The following is a 17,792-nucleotide window of genomic DNA, read 5'->3' as shown; positions in this document are numbered from 1 at the left end:
AGTTGGTAATATAGGGATTTTCGTACGATGGCCACAAATGAACTTGCACAGTGTAAAGGAAGAATTTTACTCTATTGCATCATTTCCAGATGTAATAGGTGCAATTGATTGCACTCATGTTCGCATCCAGAGCCCAGGTGGTGAAAATGCAGAACGGTTCAGGAACCGAAAAGGTTACTTTTCCATAAACTGCCAGGTGAATATCATAACCGTAGTTTATAATGATGTATATCGGCAACACCTGCACAAAAATAATTATAATTTATAATTCGTATAGGGTATGATAGGAACATTCGTTACCGCAACCTTAACCCAATCATAAATGCCATAAATTTTGACATATTCATGGGGAACACTGCTTAGTGATAGTCAATTGGTCATGCTGTTGCTGATAAGTAATTACACTGACCCCCCCCCCCATATTATGTTGCTGCCTTGATGATAATGCAAATATTCCTAGCTAACAAAACATGAAGTTACACCATACAATTTGGTTTGGGGGTCTGTTGTGATTTAAAAATAAACATTTAATGAAATTTTTTTTGTCCAGTGATCCAAGTGATATATAGAATAGTAATTCACAATACCAATACATACATTCATGTTTCAGGCTGTATGTGATGCAAGACTCGTCTTTACGAACATTTATGCAAAATGGTACGGTTCGACACATGATGCAAGGATATTCCATAATTCTGCATTATATGGTTATCTGGAAAGCCAGTCAACCTCAAATGGACTGTTGCTTGGCGACCAAGGCTACCCATTGACTACTTATCTAATGACACCGTTACGCAATCCTTTGCGTGAGCCTGAGCTGTGTTACAACAGAAGCCACAAAAAGACCAGATTGACAATCGAACGAGCGTTTGGTGTTTTGAAGCGAGTATTTTCCTGCCTGAAAACAGGCATGAGATTAAAAGTCGACACAACTTTGAACATGATTCCAGCCTGCGTCTGCATGTACAACTTTCTCAGGCAACGTGGCATGATCGAGGCATCACTTGATGAATTTACAGATGATGGAATGGATCCTAGTGATTCTACACCACAAGGACAGCGTACAGACTACGCACAAGCTTCTGCGATCCGTCAGCAGCTGATAAGATTGCACTTTTCATCTGCCTAGAACCAAATGTGATATGGTGCAGTTGCAAATGATAAGATAACTGTATAGTTTTTGAATAGATGTTTTTTCATTGTCCAATCTCCCTGACATAAGCAAAAATAACCCTTCAAATTGGATTAATCTTGGAAATTTTATTCTGTTACCATGATACAATGCCTATTCGACATGGTTCTTATCTTACTACTGAAATACATATTGACAAGTTACTACTAGTAAATATACCTTGTCACAATTCTACAGATTGTTTGCTATTGCTGATTTAAATGGTACCTGCAGTGGAATGAATAATACTAGATGTTGGAAGCACTCTTTTATTGAGCAGCAGCCCAGCACAAAGAAACTTTAACTTTATTGAGTGGCAGCCCAAAACAAAGAAACATATAAGCAAGCACAGTATAATCAGCATGACATTGGTAATGAGTACTGAGTAGGGCAATATATCCAAGAGCCAAAATAATGTCAAAATTTTTTGCAACCTGCATTCGTTTCACCTGCGCTCTCGGTGAACTTATTGACATTTTACAGCTTGTGTAGCCCCTACCGTTTTAGACGGCCTATTGTGAATCATAAACGCCAAATGCAACAAATTTTAGGTTGATGTGGTGTTACACTCAACATACTGCAGTATCTTAAGTGTAGCAGTAGCAGCCGTTTTTAGGTAAAAAAAATCGCTCTAGTAATGAGACATTTTAGCAGTAGCAAAGTAGAACCACAGTACAAAAATATATTAGGCAATTAGCCCTTTGCAGCACAGTATTGGAATACAAACGTATTATCGCTCTGGAATCGAACGTGTCTAATTTTCTTCGGTCATATCTTGACCATGTTCATGTTAGAAACAACGTGACACACACAAATAGACATGGTCATGGCCATGATGTTATCAAGAGAGAATAAAAATCTTACAAAAATGGCCAATAGCTACTTTGATTCCACAGCGGCGATATGGATCCAATTCTATTGCAATAAAGAAAATATATTAAATCACAAAAGAGCAGTGCAGGCTAAAACGAAATAATGAAGCTGTTAGGAACGAGCATTACGACTCTTCAAAAATATCTATTAATCACGTCTTCTTTTTGATGGAACGCTGTTCAAGTTCCATTTCTGCCAATTTCAGCTTTTTGTTTAGGAGCTCTATCTGTTTTTTTAGTTTGATTGCTTGCAATCTGTACAGCTCATTCCGGGATTCAGACTCCTGAGCAAGTTTCCTCTTTCCAGAACAGGTTGGTTTAGGAGGTGCAGATATCGACGTATCATCTGAAAAGATACCAATATGTCTTGTTCTGTTGCAGTGTTGGGATGACTCGAGTCGGCATTGAAAATCGATTGACTTGACTCGAGTCAGCATTGAAAATCGATTGACTTGACTCGAGTCAAAATCTGCAATGACTCGTGACTCGAAGGTAGTGACTTGATCCCAACACTGTTCTGTTGAGCCTAGGACATATTCAGCAGGAGTAGTCGGCTCCTTTTACCACCTCTATCTCAGACAAAGAATACCATACCTGCTGTCGTTTTGTGAGGTTGTTTTTCCGGAGTAGATGCATACGTCCTCAAAGATTTTGAACAGACTGGATGCCTGCTTGGTGCAGATAGTACAGAGTCATCGACTATATTGGATGGAGATGACACCGATACCAGTGTGTACATTTCCTCTGAAATCAAGCAGTACATACTAAGTGACACGACACATACTTTCTATGATATATACAGATAAACCAGTTAATATATTTCTGTTGTGTAAAATAGGTTATCAAATTCGTATGGACTACGCAGAGGTGTAAGAAGCATTTATGAGTTTGAATTTATACATGCAGTTGGCGTATTCTCAAAGCCTTAATGCAGGAGAACGGCGTGACCTGCATGTTTGTGTTCAAACGTATACAGGCCTATTTCTGCTTGTAGCTCTGGATTGCACTTACGAAATAGTACAATAATTGTGTTATGAGAACGCATAATACCCAACATTGAGACAACTTTTACAAACCTTGCTCTGTACTTCCAACGATCCCACCTGATTGTGGAAGAGTTGCGCTTTCAGTGTCCAATTGAGAGTCTGGGATTATGGGATTGAAGTGCGCTGGCTCCATTGCGAGTAGCTGGAAATACAATTGCAATAATCAAAATGAGAATCAATTTTCTTCAGTGAGAAACAACAACATGAGCAAACCAAATGAATTGTCTATCAATTCCCTGCGAGTGAATCACAAAATTCAGGCAGCAATAATATATTACGATTTCAATTCAAGATTGAGATATGTTTCAATGTTCACTGATGCCAATGTACACCGAAGAGTGGCAAAAGAAGTAGGCCTACAAACCTGCTGCGAAATTGGAGTTAATTCTTTATCCTTGAAGGATCCACCACCGGTCTTCACATTTTCTTTGCGGATAAATGTCATTTCTTTTCCCGCCTTTGCCTTCAGGTTCTTATATAGAGCTCTTAGCTTCATCCAATTGTCAATTTGCCGTGTATGGCTGTCCATATTAAACTCAACCTGAATCTTTGTCCAGGCCAACTCCTTGGAATTGTTTGTAAATTTATTTGTTGATTTGTCCTTTAATATAGGCCACTTTTCCACCAAATTCAGCAAAAACTCTTTTTCATACTCTGAATAGTTTGTCCTCTTTTCAACACTTGAATCCATATTTATAATCTTGTGGCTATGAACTAGAGAACTAAGAAAAATAGCTAATCGTTAAAAAGTAATAGCTTCACCACAGCAAGGTTTACACCGCCGTCAGTTTTGTAACAATAGCAGATGCAGTACCGTAACTCAAAATTTATTGCAAGATAACGATTTATTGATCGTTAGACATCATATGCTTCCTTTAGTAAACCTGAACTGTTCCTTAGGTACACGAATACATAGTGCGAAACAGCCTTGAAATATTCCAAAATTCCCAAATTTGGTACCCTACTGCACGTACGGGGCAACCATCGAAATGGAATGTATTACCTGAGTTATCTATAGTGACATGCTCCTTTTGTTGTTCTATAAGATGAGCCAGGTATGACCGGTCATTGATGCTGAAAATCACCGTGAAAACACGAACCGCTCGCGTAACGATAAATTCGTGTACCGGTATCGCAAATATGACCAAGATATATGACGCGAATACGCGAATTACATGTAATGCGAGTATTGAGTAGGCGACGAATTACATTTTTTTCGTAATACCAACCGGAGTTTACTGTAGGCCGAGTTTCTATCCGAGTATTACGCAATTCTCGAATTAATCCTTGTTTTCGTAATACGGCCATAAGACTTTCCGTGCCAAATGTCATAACTAGGGCCATTTTTATATGACCTTAAAAAATCAATTATATGACTTTATTTTTGGGAAAATATGACTTTATATGACTTAATGCGAAAATCATGTATTTTTACATGTAACCAACGTCACTCACGGAACTAACGAGTAAAACATGAAAAAAGTAATACACATCCATTGTTATTTTAAACCACTTTTGTAGTAGTTTCATGTAGTGTGGAATGTTAGAGTCTTTAAAGTGACAATTTGGACGTAAAAATGACTTTATTAAGGAAAATGAGCTCACCACAGACGCTGATGTTGGTTGACACTTTGCAGTTTTTCATAGAGCGCTGCTGAAATTTCTTGTCTTTGTAGATACATAATTTGTTTCACATTGTTTTTGTCCAATCGCTTCTTAATGTAATTTTTGAGCTCAAGCGGATCTTTTTCGAAATCGAGGGCATTTAGATCAGCATTAGCCTTTTTGGTAGTGTACGCATAACTTTCCATTTTCAGTATCAAGTTAGAAATATTTTTGTAGTGGAGGCATATTTCTGTTAACTGACTCGTGAACTTTGGATCGTTCACTGGATCTTTGACGCTCCTTACAACAACTCCTTCAGCTTCCCGTGCGTTGACTATTTCTTTCACTTGTGGAAGTCTCTGAACTTTAAATGACGTCCCACGTCAGTGTACAGAAGTAAAACAGATTGTGTAGCAACACAGTGTAATGTGTGACCTCATAATGCAGTGTATGACCTCATAGGTCTGCGACTGTAATGTTATGTAGGCCAACCTTACAGTTTGACTTCGTTCAATCAGAAATTGCCTTACTTTCTTAGTGTTTAATTGCTTCAATTGGCACTTTTTATTTAAAGTATACAACAATATGACTTTTTAACTCAAATATGACCTAACCAGGAAAATATGACTTTATATGACTTTATAACTTTCTTAATATACCCCATATGGATGCGGTTTTTGCGTTAAAATTGATTTCACGACTTACTGATGCATAGAAAAAAATATGACTTTAATGACTTTAAATGGCCCTAGTCATAACCGATCTCGGTATTGAACATCGTCAAAACCAATGGATACCAATACCGGCTTTTGAGTAAAATCTGTTGGCGATACATGACGGATCAGCAAACACTCAACTTCGGAAACGGAATTACTACCCTAAACTTTAAGTAGAAACCCTGAAACTTGGGGCAGTGTTAAATACCACCATCACGACATGACAGAACAAGTTTCAAGAGTTTTCATGTTGTGAAACCCCATTAAAATCGACCTATACCAGCAAAGGTCGACTAAACGCAGATGACGGTAACAGAGTTCAGCTATAGATACGATTGTTACATCACACCTTAAGGGCACAGAGCTATCGTGCCCCGGTTGCTCGGTAATTTTATGAATTGGAGAGAGTAAATCACCGATTCTTTATTGTGCGCGGCTTTGAGAGAATAGACAGTGAAAGGTTGTTATGAGCGCTAGCGGGGCAAGCCCCGGCTAGGCATTCGCAAAGCGAAAACACAGAAGAGAATTCGATTTTCGCAGAGACTTCGCTATATATGGGCATTTACAAGCGAAAGGACAAGAAGTATACGATTTTCGCTGTGATGTCGGTTTATATAGATAGGTGTGCGTCTATAAATGGTGAGGAATTGTTATTGAACAGAATTTTAGGTGGGGCAATGCCCCAGTTGCCCTATAGGACGAGCCGCCACTGCAAGAGAATGGCCTGGAGTGAGGCAGCTGCCATCCTTTTCTGCCAATAATGCATCAATGAATTTTGGAGGCTCACAGCATAGTGGAAAAATCAATGTCTTCTCTCGCCTCAAAGAGCAAACATTTTATCTGATCCCAGTCGGCTGCCCTGCTCATATTTTGCATAACGCAACAGAGACGGGATCTGAGAGCCGCACACTTGACATTAAAACAATCGTATTGAAGATTGGTAGCCAACCAAGGAAAGGAAAGGACTTGATGAAATCACAGTGAAATTCCAGCTAAAAGTAAAGATAAACCTAGACCTGAGCTGTCGTGAGATCCATGAAGCACCATCTAATAACAAGGAGTTGTTGGAGCAGATTGTTTCTGGCAAAAAGTATGGAATGTGATATGACACGGCTCTTATAAACACAATGTATGCACAAAAAACGCTTTTTAATGCTAATCTTGTTTTTCGACTAACCTTATTTTTGGGTCCATGTCAATGGCGACCCTGCTTTCTTGAAATACCGTATCGATACTATCAAGGACGTATCCACAAACACAAGAAAATATATCTGGTCAATTTTGAAACGTCCACTACCAACTACATCTAAAACAGCGTTTATTAAATTTTGCGACAAGTGAGTCTGATAGCACCTATACCAATGTATAGAATTGAATCCTTTATCAGAGAAATGCTTATCTTACAAGAAGATTTTTGCGATACTAGCCAACGCCGGTATTCTGATGCAGATTACAGAAATATTAGAGTATTTAAGAGTTAACTGAGCCCTCGGACTTCCTTCTCTTCTTGGAATCTATGTATTGGAGACCTGGACCCACTGCTCAACAATGGTATATATTACTAAATTTGATTTGCGCTATTCAATTTATAGTACAAAGTGTATAGTTAGCGAAAAACTAACGGCATTTTTGGAATCAGCTCCCTAACATTATTATCAAATTTAACAGAAATTTTGTTGCGTAGTGTAATAAAATATTCCATTCAAAAACAAGGGCATGAATGTGGTCGTAACATTATTTGATTCGACTGGTCCGGTTCGCAAGCGATAAAGTTGGTCTCGAATCCGGCCCGTGACCAAAATTGAGTTTGACATTCGTAATCTATAACATCTACCTCGGCCTCGGGCTATTTGGTGATCTACAGCAAAATCAACCCTTGGTGGGCATGACAATCGAACTAAAATTATCCGTGGCAGCATATAGAGAAATGACATATCGTCAACTCCGTTTGCAATACCATTCACTAAGGACATGTGTAGCCTACTACCTCCGTCCAAGTCGGTACATTTAAACAGAGCCCACTCCACTCCTGTGAATCGGTGTGTTTGACTCATATTAATATCCAACTATAGAATGGGTATGAATGAATGATGTGCAAAAGTTCAGGATATTTGAAATCGCAAAGATGAATTCTGGGGAGATATTGATAATAAATCACGAATTATTCGGAGTAATTCCGTATAGACCAATTTTGGTAATGCTACAGGCGGCCGAACAACACCACCATCACCCTAAATCTTAGTTATTTGAAGCTAATTCATAAAGCTGATTTTCCATTTATTTCCATAATCGTTGATTTATATTTTCATCTGATCAGTTTTTATACACCCAGGCGCGCCTGGGTCATAATGGGCGAGAGAGGTATACTCGAGCCCGACGCGCACTGACCTCGCGACCCGATAAAACGAGAGAATCGCGCCCGTCCATGCACAGTTGCACGCCGAGTCTACCCGTCAACACGCAACGTGAGGTCTGCGTATAGATAACTAACCTACGGATAGATACGCAACACCCGTCGTCACGCTTGCTTGCCCGGAGGAAATTACTGCTCAGCAATCTGAACGCAACATAATCGCTAATCCCATAGCTGTCGACCCGCGCGCTTAAATCCAATAAAGTTGATCTTATTTGAAAACTACTGTCGCACTGATTCCGATAGTATACATTAAAATCTAACCACGGCAATGGAACCCTTTTGAAATACACCTTAAAGTTTGAAAAGGAGCATTGTTCTGAACAATCGCAACCACGCAAGGGCCATTGTTATGGTCATTGTGCTGCGTCGCTGCGATTGTTCAGAACAATGACGATTTTCAGACTGTGAGGTGTATTTCAATGGAGTTCCATTGCTCTTTGATTGGATTTTAATGTATATTTTCGTAATCAGTGCGGCAGTAGCTTGCAAATAAGATCAACTCCATTGAATTTAAGCGCGCGGGTCGTCCGCTACAAGATTAGTAATTTTGTTGCGTTCAGATTGCTGAGGAGTAATTTCCTCCGGGCAAGCAAGCGTGACGACGGGGGTAGCGTATGTATCCGCAGGTTAGTTATCTATAGTCTGCGACAGAGTTGCGCATTTCCGCGACAAAGTGGAATTTTCAACTTTGTCGCGAGGTGTCAGTATAGTTACTGATCGTAATCTCTATGCCACCTAGGACCGTATCTGCCGCTCCTCAACTGGGAGGGGGGGGATTATTTCGTGAAACAACATAAGTTATTGAGTACTTCACAGAACATTTATGCAAGTTTTCAAAAAATTTCGCGCTGGGCACGATTTAGTGTTGCTGAATGTCTTCATTATGGGGTCTCCTTCCCCCAAAAAAATTACGCATGAATTATAAAAATGGGCATTTCGTCGTCGTCCATTACCGGGCCACGACTCTCTAAGACAAATGAAGTGTTAGGCCATGTAACATGCGACTCTGAGAAGTGTGCCAGAACGACTGGCAGCGAGAAAACCTTGGCCGAAAAGGACTGCCCTTATCCTAACCGACAGCTTCGATATATATACAATCATACAAATATGTTTAATTGTCGATAGGCGCTAAATGGCTGGTGCCGAATGTTCCTGTCCTGTTAATCTGAACCCAAAAGACAAATGCCATCCCAAAGAGAAAAATTATTTGCCAGTGAAAAAACACCAATTTTAAATCGTGTGCCTCTTTTAGTTTAGTACGTTTGGGCGATTTCAATATATTTTGACATAGCAGACAGGAGGTCACGAAATAACATCATGTAACGAAGTCATCTTACCAACGGGTCTGCCCGAAGCTGGTTGATTATTTTATACGGCTCACCCAGCTCTAGCAGTAAATCTGTAGAAAATTTTCGCGCCCAGAGCATGTAGGCGATACAACATGATTCAGTAAACAGTACAACATATCTCGCTGAAAAAGTACAGGCTGGTGAGGGGTCTGGGGACGCAGCTTCCCGGAAGTCGGTTTTATCACCCTAAAGGGGCCAAAGACCAGCGTTTTTTTTTTAGGGGGGGGGGGGCAGAAGAAGTGCTGTTTCGATCCTAATGTCACCGCTCTAGTTTTTCTTGGTATTGCAGGTTTTGGTCTCTATAATTGTTTCCTCATTGAATTTAGAGTGATTTGAGGCCATTTTTAAACTTGAAGTTGAACTGCAAGAACTCATTCTACTGTAAGCAGTACCGGTATCCAGGACCGTAACTGCCGCACCTCAAACCCCCCAATTAGGGGGGGGCGAGCTCGAAGGGGGTATTATTTCGCGAATTAGCATAAATTATAGAGTATTTTTCAAAAATTTATGCAACTTTTTCAAAAAATTTTCGCCCTACGTGATCTCAACTTGCCAAGTTTATTAATTATTAGGTAGCCTACTCTTCCCCAAGACAAAATATGCAAGATTTATCGAAATGGACATATCGGCGAGACATTTTAGGTTTTAGGACATGTAACATGCGACTCCAAGAAGTGTGCCAGAACGATCGGCAGCGAGAAAACCTGGGCCAAAAAGGACTGCCCTGTTACGCTGACCGAAAACTTCGTTATATATGCAAAATACTAATAGGTTTAATTGTCCATAGGAGCCTAAATGACTGGCGCCGAATGTTCCTGTCTAGGCAATCTGAACCTCACAAGACAAATACCATTCCGCAGGGAAAAATTATATGCCAGTGAAGAAATACCGATTTCAAATCGTGTGCGTCGTTAGTACATTTGGGCCATTCTGTATTTTTGATATAACAGACAGGAGATCACAAAATTACATCATGAAACGAAGTCATAGCAATGGGTCCGCCCGCCCGAATTTGATTAATTATTATTTACGGGCCCAACAGTTTCCAAGCCACCTCATTCAGCTCTACCGGTAAATCGGATAACGTGAACAGAGAAGACAAGAAATTGGTAGCAATATATATGCAATTCCCAATATTACTGACCGATTTTATCATGAATTGTCGAAAATTTTCGCGCTTCGCGCTGGCTCACTAAACGGTGGCCCTTATTTCATGACAAAAGCGAACTACGTGATGGGGGGGGGGATCGGTTTACCCTATGGGAGCCCAAGACCCAAGTTTTATTGGGGGGCCTGGCCAAGTGCTGTTTCGTTCCTGCGAACGGGTATACGCCCGAAGATGTTTAATTATTATTGAGGGGTCCACCATTTCAAACACACCTCACTCAGCTCTACCGGCAAATCTGATTAAGTGGGCAGAAAGAGGATAAAAATTGATTACAATATATATTCATTTCCGGTTTTATGTGGCCTGCGAGGTAATTCTCGAAATTAGAAAATTGCAACAAAATGATAGAGGTATGTTCACCGCAACCGTCGATATTACTATGTCTAAACGCCGGATATTCCTGTCCTTGCCAAATGAGCCCAGTATATATGCGATTATAGCATATTTATTGATAGAATTCATTCAATACCTTCGAAAAAATTTAGCGCTTCGCGCGACCAGGGTGCCACTGCACATGATACTGTGACAGAGTAAATACATCGTCTGATTTTATAAAATTGATAGAAAATATAACCAAACGCTGCTTCCCACTTGACAAAATTAAAAATATTTGTAGTGTAGCTTAGCTGCTTGAGTCGAACAAATGATTTAGAAAGACTGCTCGTCCTAATCCTTGAATATTCGAGTAGGTGCATGTAAACTAGACATATGCTATTTCACTACTTCCTAAATTTCGTTTCTGACCAGTTTATATTAGTAGGATAGTGTGTGTGCTTGTAATTAGTATAGTGTGTAATGAGAAAAGTAGTAAGTTATATCTTTGTAGTATTTGCTGACTTCGATTGTTTTTTTTATATTTTAATTATACAGGATTGGATATACGTCATGTTTGAATGATACAAGCATATTAGGATATTAGATAATCAGAGGTGGTCAGTAACGAAGTACTTCTACTTTTTGGAAGTACTCAAGCAGTTTTCCTCTACTTCTGGTACTTACTCAAGTATATCAAATTTTCTCTACTTCTACTTCTACTTCACATTATTTCATGATCTTATTTTTCGCTATTTTCAGTTTGTCAAGTAGAAGTAGTCTAATCCCCCAATACGAAAGATAGCCTGAGGAATTTCGGGGCTGTTTTGACGGAGTACCAACATTTAATATTCGTAAAAGTCAAGTAAAGCCCAGAAATATTGTTGCGCTTCGCGCACAGTAGTTATGGAGTGACAAATATGTTTTCACGAAAGTATCAGTGAATATAATTTAGGTACCGGATTGCTTGGTTCCGCTCACACCGCATTGTCGCCCTTATAGAATATTTAAATAAATATGGATCACTATAACGTATGAAACTACCGTTTCGCAATCTAGCAATTACCTATCGTATTGTAATCTAGCAATTACCTATCGTATCTTAATCTAGCAGCCCATTACGTGTCTTGCTAATCTGGAAAATCAAGCTCTTTTGAACGTTACACCTGTTTTAGCAGATCACCTTTGAAGCTTTATGGACAAAAGACATGAAATATATTTTCCGCTTTTTAGAAGTGGTATTTGTATTTCTGTTTCAATTGCGAGTATCATACTTTGAGTTCTAATTACTTTCAGTTCTTTTGTCTGCAGAACATACATGTTGAAGCATAAAAGCAAGTGTATTAAAGCCTCCATTTTCCGAAAATAAAGCTACACTTAATATAACTTCTACGATCCACAATATTTGTTATTAACGTATACTATTCACGCGAAGTGATTAAGCCGTATCCGATACAACTTTTACGTATTGCTCTTCGCCTAAACTTGGGGCCTAATCAAATTGGGTAGGGCGCCGTGCTATGATATTCTCTAAAACGGGGTCTTCTAGTAAACGAAGGGTTAGTATCACATTTTCAAATTAATACTATAATTTGCATCCCATGATGTGAAAGAATGCTTATTCTGTCGAACATTGAAACCTCCTGGGATGCATCAATAGCCTACGTATTTACTAGGGATGGTGTGAACGTGAGGTTCACGTTCGTGTTCTGTGTGTGAACCTCGGAAATTTAGAGGTTCGCGTTCACAACAGAACCTTGGTAGGTTCTGCACTGTGAACCTTTTTGGTAAATTGTAATTTGCACTTAATTATAAGATCTTTGGTTCAAGTTTATTGCATTTCAACTGTGGGTCACTCTATGCATGGCGCTGGCAGCATAAAAAAATCAACACTAAACGAGCATGCACCATGACAACCTTAAAAGTTTTACTTGCATTTTTGTTACCAAAATTTTCTCGAAATATCCAGCTTTCCGTTTGTGAATAATTAGTGACTCTCTGCCGTGAGCTTGACCCGCAATCACATAACATCACGAGCGATATACGTAGTCAGCGAATGATGCCTATTAAACCAATCAATGACATTGATATCGATTTCTGATGTAAAAAATCGAGCGGGCGTATGGGGTCAATCTCGACTTCATATCTTTACTGTATCATTAAAACCAAATCCGTGCGATTAAGGTGCTGGCTACTGCTATATAACTTGTTGTCTATGGTATCGGTAGCGAGTATAAAAACCGTTTTACACTCTGCTCAATATCAATGTAGCAATACTCAGATTCCGAACACATTGTCCGGTCTGGCTAAGACCATTAAGGCGTAAGCTTATATTTCCTGGTAAGTCCTTGTCGAAATTGTTGGCAAAACGACGAATGTATTGATTTTATCCTTTGATCCTTTGATAACCGCGGTTGATACATTTAGCGACGTTTAAAACGCCAATATGTACTTCAGCAATGCGACATTATGTGGCCCGAGTCTTCGCTAGGTATCGTGTACAATAATATAGGCTATCACTTCATTGAAAGATAGGGTTGGAATTAGCAATATGACGTCACGAGGTTCACGTTCGTGTTCACACAGAACCTTTCAAAAAGGTTCGCGTTCACACGAACCCGAACCTTTCAGAGGTTCACACCATCCCTATTTACTGTTGGCGTCGGAGTCCGTACGTTAAAGACTCATGAGTCGGAGTCGGAGCCGGAGTCGGAGTCGGTACGTTTAAAGCAGTGGTTCCCAACCTTTTTGTCTTCATTCCCCACTTCAGATTTTTTCCGAACCTTCATTCCCCACCCGGACCGTAACAGCACTTCGTCAGCCCCGCCAAAAAAGACGTTGGTCTTGGCCCCCCCCAGAACCCTCTCAGCCCGCTGTGCCTGTGCGCTTTATCCCTGCAACTTATCAGCTACATTGGGTCTACTGTTTCGTGCGGCGCCTTATGTCGGCTATATGCGCTAAGCGCGAAAAATTTATATAATTCGTGTTCGAATCGGCCAATATGATCGAGAATTGCATATAGCCTATTTTGCTATCAATTTTATATCCCCTCTGAGTGAGGTGTGTTGCAAAAGGTAGGACCCCTAAATAAGAATTCAACATATTCGGGCGGACCCGTTGGTATATTGACTTCGTTGCATTATGCTTTTTCGTGACCTCCTATATCTGGTATGTCAAAAGATATGGAAATCGCCAAAACTAAAAGGCACACACGATATGAAATTGGTGTTGCTTTACTGGCAAATAATTTTTCCCTGCGGAATGACATTTGTCCTGTGGGGTTCAGATCGCCAGGGCAGGAACATTCGGCACCAGCCATTTAGCCAATTAAACATATATGCATACTGTATATATATCGAAGTTTTGGGTCACCACAAGGGCATTCCTTCTCGGCCAAGGTCTTCTCGCTGCTGATCGTTGTGGCACACTTCTCGGAGTTGCATGCTACATAGCATATAACTTCATATTCCGTAGTGCGTCGTAACGCAGTAATGGTCAACGCCAAAGTCTCCATTTCTATAAATTCTACGTATTTGCGTGGGGATATGGTACCCAATAATCAGATATTCGGCAATATTAAATCGCGCACCCAGCGCGAAAATTTTTCAAAAAGTGGTATAAATTGAAAAAATACTTTAATTTATGTTAATTCACGAAATAATTTTGGGCCCCTTCGAGCTTGCCCCCCCCCCCAATAGGGGAGTTTGGGGTGCGGCAGTTACGGTCCTGTTCCCCACTACCCAGCACTTTTGTCGTCACAGAGCAGCTATTTGCTGGTTTGACTAAACAAGACACACTACCACACCGGTATGTAAGACAATCGCCTATAACTGCAACATAAAACGTATTGTGGACCGACACCAGTAACGCTCAAAATTTCGCGAAAGCGTTATTTCACGCCAAACTAGTCGTGCTGGATGCTTTTGTGACGCCATGATTGGCCATCCAGAGTTCAAAATGAGGTTTTGTGAACAATATAATTTTCGATACAAACATTCCAGAGCAGTTAACTGGTAACGGTAATTGCGCATGTGTCTCCGTGAATATGTTGACTGTCCTGTATATAATTTTAAACAAATGCGTCTATTCCCCACCAGAAACCGTTTAATTCCCCACCAGTGGGGAATTCCCCACCGTTTGGGAACCACTGGTTTAGAGACTCAGGAATCGAATTTGGAGTCGGTATATTGAAAATGTGTGGAGTCGGAGTCAGAGTTTTAGTCGGTGGTAAAATTCACCGACTCCACAGCCCTATTGCAAGCAAGAAGTTCAACTACCCCTGCCGAGCACGACCGTTTCCGAACAATATGTAAATAGATCGTTTTAATGATTCTGTCGTGTAAATTTGAGATAGTTTCCCATTTCACGAACGCCCAGGTGAGACCGCCGAAAATTACATATTCACTGGGTCACCTTATTCAGGCTATCGATTTAGTTAAATTCACCAATAGTGAGTTTTTCTGCAACGCCTGGGGTCAAGTTTGCAGACCTAAGGGGTTTGAGGTGTGTTGTTTGACTTGTTTTAGTGTATGTATATCGCTAAGTTGTTTAGCTTTTTGGGGGAAATTATTCACGCATTGCGTAGTTTTCTTCCGGTGTACCGGGAAAGTATATAATTTTTGGCGATCTCGCCAGAAACACCGTGAAATGGCAAAGTAACAAATTTGACAGCTCTGCCGGAACTAGGCTACACAACGGAACCTTTCGAGTATCTCGCACCCTAATAATTTAACAAAAATTATAAATGCAACTGTTTACTGCAACTTTTGTCAAAATTAGATGCAACTTTCTCTCGATTTTAGTGCAACAAAAACTTGCCCTACTTATAATGCATTTGAATGTTGTTCTGTACATTATGGATAAATTGATGTATGAATGCTTGACAGTTTGATGGAGTCACAGAGCCCATGGCAGACAGAAAGGTTTGGTGTAGCATAGTACTGCTAGAACTCCAGAAATTTGAATCAGCAACCGGAAATATAGCGCCTAACTGTCTCTCGCAGATTCTGCGTTTTCAGCATTGCAATATGAGATCGGTTCGTTAATGGAAAAGTTTGTGCATATAAGACTTCCCCTAATTCATTGGCCAACATCCTGTACCCATCGTAATATTCATTTTGCGGAGTACCAGGGGCTCTGCAATGTGCATCCATTTCTAGTCTTCGGACAGAACCAAAGGTATATATACAATATGCATTATTCATACATATCATGGGACAGAACGCGCAAGCGCTGTAGTCGCCGCTTGTGGGCACTGCCGAGTCCTCATTCGACACCGGTGTGCACTGTGCATTCAGTCGCGACTTACGACTCGACTGCAACTCGATATGTTGCGTCGCGAGGGCAGTCTGCATTGGGCTTAACCCTCGCATCCAGTCACCGTAGATACTAACCGCTAGAAACAAATGCAATAAATTAATTGGTAGAGAGGAAACGATGTATGAAGAGCAGTCAGCATTCGTACGTAAGAGATGAGCATTGAACTGGGACCGGACTGCGATTTTTTTCAGACATGTTGTATCCGGTTGGACTTGGACGGTTTTCTAGATTTTAGCAAGAAAAATTACGGGCAGGAGTAATCTGGACGATCGGAGAGACGAGAAGAAAATATGTGACACCAGGAACTTTTTATTTCGCAATGTCAGGACCGGTGCAAAAGCAACCAAAGTTGTTGAGCTGAGAGCAGGTAGCAATTTTACGAATATGGTCATCACAGAGGGGATGGTGGTCTCCCTTTTTAAAGCGTGGCATTGTGGTATAGTACAGTAGTTTTGTCTAAGTAGCCTAAAACGTAACCACTAAACAACTCCAGTAAGTAGGCCTAGTACAAGTGGCAAAACCTACTTGAGTACTCGGAAAACGTAGACGTAGGCCTACTTCCTTACTGGTTATACAGGACCAATAGCCAATCTGGTTGGTATGACAACAACAAACAGATAGAGAGAGAGAGAGAAAGGGTCTTTATTTTCATCCAACTAAAATACATAACAATCAGATAGCAATGATGGTGGTACAGAAAATATGCATGCACTGCACAGTATTCGGTATCAGATAGAAATGATCGATACGACCGTGTGAAGGTCTGATCACACCCGCATCAAAGAGGTACACTTGACTCTTTACTCTATAGAATATATAATGTGGTTGATCTTTGCTATCCAAGCAAAAATTTGCCATTATATTGCGAGACTTGGGCGCTAAGGTGTACCCGTCAACTTCAGCGCCACTGATTCGCCTATCTCGAGTTCACATGCAACATCGGGGCAAAATGTCAATGATTTCTTATGCGATTGTTAGATGTAATCATGGCTTTACCATACGGTTTTGCACGATGTTTTCCCGTAGTTAGCTCTCAAAACTTACAATCGTACTTCATCCGCTAGATTGTGCTACAGAATTGATATCGCACGGGGTCACATCTCGGAGAGGTTTACCAACGTCAATGGTGCACGTGTTAACGAGTTGTCAATTCAGTAAAACATGTTAGCATGTACGAATATTGATATACGACACAAACACCAAAAAGAAATGCGTTTAAAACTAACTATTCAAATTCAAATCAATTTATTGTTAATAATTTCATCATTTAATTCACACAAGACTGCGATACAATGAAAGATGGGAAGGTGTCTAAACGACTTGGAGTAGTCTTCGAAATCAGACACGCACCTGGCCTAGGCGATGTAAAAAAAGAGACATGCACACTGAATGAAAAGTGAAAGAATATAGTGTGAAAGGACAGGCGACAAAAAGAGGTGGCGTATGTCGAAAGGCGAGATCGATATGACAAGTCGTGGTCTGGTCGTGGTACTGATTCAGTAGAAATTGTTTGAATGTGGATGACATGCTCGACGACTGTCGGATAGCCGGTAGTGCGGAGCGGATCGATAAATTTTCTGGTCCGGCTCCGATCCGGCTCCGGCCGTATCAGGAAAAAGTACTAATCCGGCCCTACACGGTACGGAGGTTCCGTGAATTTATAAATATGTCTCGTTTATTTTCGCACTGTCTTGGCGGTTACTTGTGTGTGGTTGGTTGGTAGTCATTTAGTTATAAAAGCCATGCTTATCCTAAAAGATACTGGCCATATCAAAAAAGTAGTGATCCGGCTACAATCCGGCTCGGGCCGTAACTGAA

At 40.4% G+C, this 17,792-nt stretch overlaps 2 protein-coding genes across 3 annotated transcripts in view; both read right to left on the bottom strand.

The window, feature by feature from the left end:
- Positions 1-17,792, bottom strand: part of LOC145451556 (KH domain-containing RNA-binding protein QKI-like) — a 256,270-nt gene that overhangs the window by 101,456 nt on the left and 137,022 nt on the right. The window lies entirely within an intron of this gene.
- LOC145451565 (uncharacterized) lies at positions 1,582-4,186 on the bottom strand. Its single transcript, XM_080329778.1, has 4 exons — positions 3,454-4,186; positions 3,120-3,231; positions 2,638-2,787; positions 1,582-2,389 (listed from the first exon to the last, which is right to left on the bottom strand). The coding sequence occupies exons 1-4, from the start codon at positions 3,778-3,780 to the stop codon at positions 2,196-2,198; spliced, it is 783 nt and encodes a 260-aa protein (XP_080185904.1). The 5' UTR covers positions 3,781-4,186; the 3' UTR covers positions 1,582-2,195.

Source organism: Botryllus schlosseri, chromosome 12, assembly GCF_051294905.1.
Source record: "Botryllus schlosseri isolate E-star chromosome 12, Bs_hap1, whole genome shotgun sequence".
Taxonomy (NCBI): Eukaryota; Metazoa; Chordata; class Ascidiacea; order Stolidobranchia; family Styelidae; genus Botryllus; species Botryllus schlosseri.
The sequence above is the reverse complement of the archived record's forward strand: the minus strand, read 5'-3'. Positions and strand labels throughout refer to the sequence as shown.